The sequence below is a fragment of the Nestor notabilis genome, unplaced genomic scaffold (assembly GCF_000696875.1).
Source record: "Nestor notabilis isolate BGI_N333 unplaced genomic scaffold, ASM69687v1 scaffold12985, whole genome shotgun sequence".
NCBI classification, from domain to species: Eukaryota; Metazoa; Chordata; class Aves; order Psittaciformes; family Psittacidae; genus Nestor; species Nestor notabilis.
In genome coordinates, this window is record NW_009928313.1 from 4978 (window position 1) to 13832 (window position 8855).

The following is an 8855-nucleotide window of genomic DNA, read 5'->3' on the forward strand; positions in this document are numbered from 1 at the left end:
CTTTTCCTTTAAAATGAAAGAATGCATTACCGCAATGTTCTTTATGTCACAAATCTCACATATTTCATAGCCTTATCAACTTAAAAAAAGAAAAAAACTACTTAGTTGTTCAGTAAAGCTTACTGTTGTGGAGCAATTGTACCACATTTAGTCAGATGAAACAAACAGATAAATGAAATTATCTTTCATAAAAATTTATACTTGCCATGACTTTGGCTCCCCAAAATGGAGATAATTAATACTGTAGAGGTCCATGTCTTCTGTGTGCCATGCAAATGTTGTTTTCCACATGCCAAAATACAGATAGGGTGTATTTACACCCTCAATAGAAATTCCACAGTCTTCTTCTACAACATCCAATATTGTGTTAAGATGAGCAATATTCCATTCCTTGATACCCTGAAAAAGATAAACAATAAATATATAAATATATTTATAAAGCAATGCAATTTTGACTGAGACTGTTTTATAAAGATACACACCTGATCCAGCTCTTAAAAAGACTGTATATTAATACAAATCTGTAAGCATGTAAGAAGACAGCTGAAGATACCATAAAAAAATTCTCTTGACCTTAGTAAGATTTAGAACAAGTTCTAATAGATGTTCAGAGCCGAGAACATATCTGCTTAACACTTAACACATCAAATCTAACACGGATTGAAACCGCATACACAGTAGAAATAATAGCTGCAGACAAAAATCTCTGATGAGTTGACAGCTGGAAGCCACTAAGTTCCACTGGGTCTACATGTGCTTTTTAATTACTTACAAAGTAATACTAAATAGCATGAAAAATTATTTTACAATTTAATTTACATGCATAAATTTACCATTTCTCTGAAAAGTATAGAAACTAAAACTATTGTATCACTTCAAAGTATTTGTAACCATAATTATATACGGCATAAGAAATACACCACAGAAGAAACCTACTGATTTCACGGGATTTCAGCTGTTTCCTTACATTATTGCCCATAAAATCTGTATATTAAAAGTCATTCAGAAAGCCATATATGTAGTTTTTGTTGTATTTCAGATTCACCCACAAAGTGCAATTCTAATTTCAGGTAATACAGCATATGAGAGTCAATATAACAAAGATCAAAGCTACAAAACTGAAGAGAAAAAGATTAGACTTCATTATAACAGCAATTATTAGTACCTCCAGGGAAGACATTAGCTGGTGTGCAAACAGACAGAAAAACAAGAAATAAAATCAAAACTGTTACAAAATCAATTCAGGCAAGTTTCTTTATTGCGAAGACAGCCTTTAAACATGTCCTTAACTCTAACCTGCTCCACAGCCCCATCACTGGACTCTGTACAGTTCTGGCAATCTTACTCAACTCTGAGAACAAATTGATGGCAGACTGCAATCTTGATGCAGCTGATTAAGAAACATGGTGACATTCCATAGCTGGGCCAGTAGTGAAGTAAAAATATAGGTTAAAGCAAGAAGTAATGAACATTTAATACTCTCAGTTTTCATTTCCTAGGTTTTTGAGGTTTTACGTCAAGCATGTTACATATGCAGCAATTAGAATCGATATACAAAATAGTAACTTCTGTATGAAGTTCAACCTTCTCATTGAACATGCACTTCTGACTCTCTGCTATTATTATTTCACTTTCTAAGAAAAAATATCTGTAAGTTATCTATGACTTTTACAAAGGAGTGAAGGATTTACACAGAATTAGTTTATTCCCAACAGCAATTTTTGTTCTTGTTTTAAAATTGAAGAAATTTAATATTACCATTATCAGAGAAAAAACCTAAACACTGATATGAACTCAAGTTGTAGATGCTAGTAAAATTTACACCTTTCAAATCTAAAAATCCTAATCATCAACAAGAGAGTAGAGCTGTAAAATACAAAATTTGAAGCCACAATTTTAACTAATTATTCCTCAAATTCATTTGCAGATTTTATTTTTTTTTAAATTACATAACATTTATCTTTGATCACGAATAGCACAGTCAATTTGGAGAAACAAATTAATACAGCAAAACAGAAGGAATTATTCAACCACGTAGGCACACATGCACATTCAGTGTTAGAAGACAATCATATGACAGATTTAAATCAACTGCTAATCTAGGCACCATAATCTTGGACAGTGAGTAAGCAGACAAACAGTATAAGCAAAGCAATACTTTCCCAGAATACCATTCCAGCCTGCAGCAATTTGCAGATTGAAGGTTTCTCCAGACAGAGGTGTTATCCTTCTACTTTATGTACCCTAGGGGCTTTTCTCCAAGTTACTCATCCAGTCACCTCTTTTAATCCATGTAAGCTTTTAGCAACCATAACATCCTGAAATCTTACTCTTCTCTTACTAAAAATTAAGTGATGCTTACTTTATTTTTTTTTCTTTTTAACACTACATCTCAGCTTTTCACATTCTGTGATTCAAGTCACAAATAGTCACCAAGCAAACTCCTAGTCATTTGTCCCTAAAACAAAAGTGAATTCTCCCATGGAGAACAATCCTAGGAGAAAATGGCTTCACAATACCAAACATAACAAATACACAAGCCACAGCCTCTACACTCAAGATGCATCACCTATTTCCATTTCCTAAATACTATTTTGGACAAGTAGCCTTAGCTCAAAAGGAAATATTCTATGAAACTCACTGAAATGCTAAAATCACACTGATTTTTTTTCTACAATCCTTGAACATAAAAAAAAAAAAAAAACAAAAAAAAAACCAATCAGTTTTGTATTTATGCCTAAACTGTTAAAATTATTATAAATTAGTATTAAAGCTGTTATTTTCGCTCACAAACATATGGTTTTTAATAGTCCAAAACATTAAGTAAAATTCTTACATGAATTTTAAAATAAAATAGCAATTCTGACTTTTCCAATAGTTATACAACTCTTTTTAAACTTCACAGTTACAATGCACACTAAAAAGATTACAGGAGCTATTAAAGAGCAGTTTAACAGGTCAATATATAACAGTATTTCTCAACATTCAAGTATATCTTAGCAGGAGATGCTATACTTAATAGCCATTATTACAACACCAGTACACATATTACTTGACCATGATGTGTAGCTGGTAGTTGCTTACAAAAACCCATTTAAACATCATAATCCATTCAATGTTACAAAAATACAAAATACTTATACTACTCAGAATAGCATAATTATATCAGAATACTGTAATAATTTCAAGGGAAAGTGTAAAGAAAGTATTTCTAATATATCCACATATTTCATGGCAAATTCTTTGAAGAATACCTGTCATCTTTGACAACTGTACCACACAATCCTTCATCAGGAAAAATGCTGGAAAATTACATTTTTTTCTTTCTTTACTGGAACAAAGAAATATCGACTTGAAACATCTTACCATCTATGGTCATTGCTACGCAAATGAGACTTACCTTGTATTTCTTCAGAGAAATACTGTAGTTCATAAAGAAGACCACTATTCAAATCCTCACTAATACTGTAGATTACCCAAACTTACTGCAAATTACCATCAAGACTTTTTTTAACTTTGAACAAGTTTTTAATGCAATGTGGAGATAAAATGAGGCACTTCATAAGCAGCAATCAAATATCTGAAAAACTGCACGTTTAGAAGTTTAGAAGAAGCTGACCCATTCTTTTCACAAAGACACAAAGAAAAATGTAGCCTTCAGTATACTAGTAAAAAGTGAAGCAGATAAGAATAAAATAGGCTCTAAACAAAATTACTTTTTATTCATTTCCTTTTACTAGAACACTTGGAATAGTGACACAATATTATCCCTTTCACTTTACAAACAGGCCAACAGTGGGATGTATTCAATTTTTATAAACATGATTTCTGTATGTATACATTACCACATACAATCTTTTTTCAGTGTTTAATTTTTCCTGTGATTATCTCATGGATTCATTTCAATATTAATCTGGCAAACAAGACATCTGTTCTACAACCAGGATCAAAAAGCCCCTCCGGCTGACTGTAACAACTGAAATAATAAAGAAGAGTAAAAAAACTAATTAAGAGATAGTGAAAGAAGCGGGAGAAACATAGACAGAAAGTTGTGCTTGGTCACCCACTCCTCTCTACACACCAATGAATATAATAAAAACATTTGCAAGTTTTTATTGCATCTTCAAAGTGCATAGGAAAATGCTATGAACAAAATCTCTGCACCATAAAAACACAGATTAGGAGATACAAACTATTACCCTCATTTGAGCTGTTTTTTCTTCTCAGCATCCTTTCAGATATAACCATTGCTATGCAGCAGCTTTTGAAGGGTAAGGAGAAAGACAGAAGCAATTACATTCTCTTTGGAAATGCATGCTAGAACCAACATGTAAGTGAAGGAATGCTCACACTAATCTCAACTATGAGACGATCACAGGGAAAGGACATCTCACATAGAAACATGGAATCAGAGAATCATTTTGTTTGGAAAAGATGTTAAAGATCATTGAGTCCAACCATTAACTTAGCACTGCCAAGTCCACTACTACACCAGATGCCTAAGTGTTATATCTACACATCTTTTAAATACCCCCAAAGATGACTCAACCACTTCCTTGGGAAGCCTGTTTGAATGCTTGACAACTCTTTCAGTGAAGACATTTTCCCTAATAACCAATCTAAACCAATCCTACTGCAACTTCAGGCCATTTCACCTTTTCCTATCACTAGGGAGAAGAGACCAAAACCCTCCTTTCAGGTAGTTGTAGAGAGCTATTAGGTCTCCCCTAAGCCTCCTTTTCTCCATGTTAAAACTCCAGTTGCCTCAGCCAGTCCTCACAAGACTTGTTCTCCAGACCCTTCATCAGCTTTGTTGTTCTTCTCTGGATATGCTCCAGCACCTCAGTGCCCAAAATTGAACACACTATTTGAGATATAAACTCACCAGTGCTGAGGACAGGGGCATGGTCACTGCCCTGGCCCTCCTGGCCACACTACTGCTGATACAAACCAGGATGCTGTTGGCCTTCTTAGCTGGCTGGGCACAAGCTAGTTCATGTTCAGCTCCCCCAGGTCCTTTTCCACCACGCAGCTTTACAGCCACTCTTCCCGAAGCCTGGAGCATTGTATGGGGTTGTTGCGGCCCAAGTTCAGGACGTGGCACTGAGCCTTGTTGAACTTCATACCACTGGCCACAGTCCATTGATCCAGCCTGTCCAGATCCCTCTGCAGACCAACACTCCAACCCAAATTGCTGTCATATGCAAACACTCAATCCCCTTGTCAAGATCACTGGTAAAATTTATGAGACCTAGCCCCAGTTCTGAGCCCTAAGAAACAACACTTGGGACCAGCCACCAACTGGATTTAACTCGATTCACCACCATACTTTGGGATCATCCATACAGCCAGATTTTTACCCAGCAAAGAACAGACCCATCCAGTTTTTCCAGGAGAATGCTGTGGAAAACCATGCCAAGGGCTTTACTAAAGCCTAAGTAGACAACATCCACAGCTTTTCACCCATCCACTAAGCGCATCACAGACTTAGGTACTAAACCATGCAGAACTTCCGACATTTAAAAAAAAAAAATAAATAAGAGTTCATGTCCCTTCATTAAGCTATGCTCATCTGTACATCCTTGTCCTGGGTTCAGTTATAACAGTTATTTTTCTCCTTCTTAGTAGCTGGTGCAGGGCTGTGTTTTTGACTTTCAGTCTGGGAACAACGCTGATAACACCGATGTTTTTAGTTGTTGCTAAATAATGTTTACTGTGACCAAGGACTCTCTCATTCTCATGCTCTGCCAGAGAGGAGGGGAAGCCAGGAGGAAGCAGAGGCAGGACACCTGACCCAAACTGGCCAAAGGGGTATTCCATACCACAGCACGTCATGCCCAGTATATAAACTGGGGGGAGTTACCCGGAAGGCCCAGATCGCTGCTCGGGTCGGGCTGGGTATCAGTCGGCGGGTGGTGAGCGGTTGTGTCCTCTCCCCTTGTTATTCCTCTTATCATTATTATTGGTAGCAGTAGTGGTTTGTATTATACCTTAGTTACTGGAGTGCTCTTATCTCAACCCGTGTGAGTCACATTCCTCCGATTCTCCTCCCCATCCCTCTGGGAGCACTGGGGGAAAAAGAGGAGGGAGGCAGGGAGTGGCTGCGTGGTTCTGAGCTACCAGCTGGACTTAAACCATGACATATTTGTGGTTTGCTGGCCCTGGCTTGGTCCCACATGCCAAAAGTCATGCTATCATTATTTCCCTCTTCCAGTGGACAGGGAAGAAGAAATATAACAAAAAGCTCATGGGTCAAGATAAGGACCAGATCAATCAGCAATTGCTGTCACAGGCAGAACAGACTTAAGTTGGGGAAAAGTTAATTTTCATTTACTACCAATATAATCAGAGTAGGTTAATAACAACTACAAACTTTATCTCAAAACACCTTCCCACCACCTTTTCCTTCTTCCTAACCTTAACTTTGCTCCCAAATTCTCTACCTCCTCTTTCCCAGCAATGCAGCAGGATGAAGAATGCAGGTTTTGTTCAGTTAACTCTTCCACTGCTCCAGCACAGGGTCTCTCCCATGGGAAACAATCCGCTACAAACTTCTTCATGTGAGACCTTCCTACAGGCTGCAGTTTTCATAAGTGCTCCAGTGTGGGTCCCTTCCATGGGGTGCAGTCCTTCAGGAACAGGCTGCTCCAGCATGGGTCCCGTCCATGGGTGCAGTCCTTCAGAAACAGGCTGCTCCAGTGTGGGTCCCTTCCATGGGGTGCAGTCCTTCAGGAACAGGCTGCTCCAGCATGGGTCCCGTCCATGGGTGCAGTCCTTCAGAAACAGGCTGCTCCAGTGTGGGTCCCTTCCATGGGGTGCAGTCCTTCAGGAACAGGCTGCTCCAGTGTGGGTTCCCCGCAGGCTCACAAGTCCTGCAGCAAACCTGCTCCACATGGGCTCCTCTCTCCATGTGGCCACAGGTCCTGGCAGGAGCCTGCTCCAGTGTGGGCTTCCCACAGGGTTACAGCCTCCTTTGGGCATCACCCTGCTATGGTATGATGTCCTCCACAGGCTGCAGGTGAAGATCTGCTCCATGCCTGCTGCAGGGCACAGCTGCCTCACCATGGTCTGCATCACAGGCTGCAGGGGAATCTCTGCTCTGGTACCTGGAGCACCTCCTGCCTTCTTCTGCACTGACCTCGGTGTCTGTAGAGCTGTTTCCCTCACATATTCTCACTCTTCTCTCTGGCTGCAGTTGCTGTTTAGCTACAGTTTCTTCTTAAATATGTGATTCCAGAGGTGCTGCCACCATTGCTCATTAGCTCAGCCTTGGCCAGCAGCAAGTCTGTCTTGCAGCCAGCTGGCATTGGCTCTGTTGGATACCAGGGAAGCTTCTAGCACTTCTCACAGAAACCGCCCCCCAAACCTTGCCATGCAAACCCAACACAATACTGTAAGGGACAGTATACAAGAGACATACTTATGGTTGTTTGCAAGAGACAATCTGTAGGACTAGCTCAGCAAGGACGGAGAAATACACAGTCTCTCTGGGCCACCTGTACCAGGGCTCAGACTCCCTCACAGTAAAAATGTGTTTCCTCATGTTCAGGAAGAACCTCCTGTGTTTCAGTCTGTGCCCATTGCCTCTGGTCCTGTCACAGCACTGCTGATAAAAGCCTGGGTCCCTCCCCCTTGCACCCTCCTGCAGGTATTTATGTACATTGATATGGTTCCCCTAATCCTTGTCTCCCTAAGGCTGAATCCTCCCAGCTCCTCCAGCCTTCCCTCACAGGAGAGATGCTTCCATCCCTTCAATATCTTACTAGCCCTTCACTGGGCCCTCTCCCATAGCTGTATTTCTGGGGATAGATGCGGAGCCCAGAACTAGGCACAGCACTCCAAGTGTGGCCTCACCAGTACTGAATAAAAAGGAAGGCTCACCTCCCTCTAATGGCTGGCAGCATTCTTCCAAATGCAGCCCAGGACATATTTAGCAACCTTTGCTGCACTGGCACATTTGTTGTCTCGTGTTCAACTTGGTCTCCCTCCCAGTGCCCTTAGAGGACTTTTCTGGAAAGCATCTTTCCAGTCTTCAGCCCCCAGCAGGTAGCCTTTATACCTGGGTTGTTCCTCCTCAGGTGTAGTACTTTGCACTTCCTCTTGTTGAGCTTCATGAAGTGCCAGTCAGCCAGAACCTCCAGCTTGTCAAGGTCCCTGTAGACAGTAGCATGACCTGCTGTCCTATCAGCCAATACTCCCAGTTTTGTGTCATCTGCAAACTATGCCCCACCATCCAAATCATTAATGAAGATGTTAAACATGACTGGACTCAGTAATGATCCCTGGAATACACTTACAAAAGTCCTTGTTGCCTTTGACATGTCTCAGATTCAATTCCAGCTAGGCTCTGACATTCCCAACTGCATTTCTGCATTCTTGGGCAGAGTGTCTATATCCCTCTAAGGTTACACGTCCCTGCTTCTACCTCCTGCACATTTCCTGTTTATGCTTGAGTTTTATCTGGATAGCCACAGACAAAGTTGTGGTCAACAGCTCAATGGCCAGTTGGAAAACAGTAACAAGTGGTGTCCCTCAGCGATCAGTGTTGGGACAGATCTTGTTCAGCATCTTTGTCGGCGACATGGACAGTGGGATTGAGGCACCCTCAGCAAGTTTGCCGACGACACCAAGCTGTGTGGCTCGGTTCATAAGCTGGAGGGAAGGGATGCCATCCAGAGGGACCTGGACACGCTTGGGAGGTGGGCTGATGCCAGCCTTATGAAGTTTAACCAAGACAAGTGCAAGGTCCTACACCTGGGTCGGCACAACCCCAGGCACAGCTACCGGCTGGGCCGGGAAGAGATTCCGAGCAGCCCTGTGGCGAAGGACTTGGCGGGGCCGGTCAGTGAGAACCT

The 8855-nt window shown here is 40.9% G+C and overlaps 1 protein-coding gene across 1 annotated transcript in view; it reads right to left on the reverse strand.

Annotated features, from left to right (window-relative positions):
* Window positions 1-201: 201 nt before the first annotated feature.
* Window positions 202-8855, reverse strand: part of LOC104405687 (lysine-specific demethylase 4C-like) — a gene marked incomplete at its 3' end in the record, with an annotated part of 24739 nt that continues 16085 nt past the window's right edge. Inside the window, exon 4 of the mRNA XM_010014457.1 lies at window positions 202-399. Coding sequence (XP_010012759.1) covers window positions 202-399 — 198 coding nt within the window. The remainder of the gene's footprint in view (window positions 400-8855) is intronic.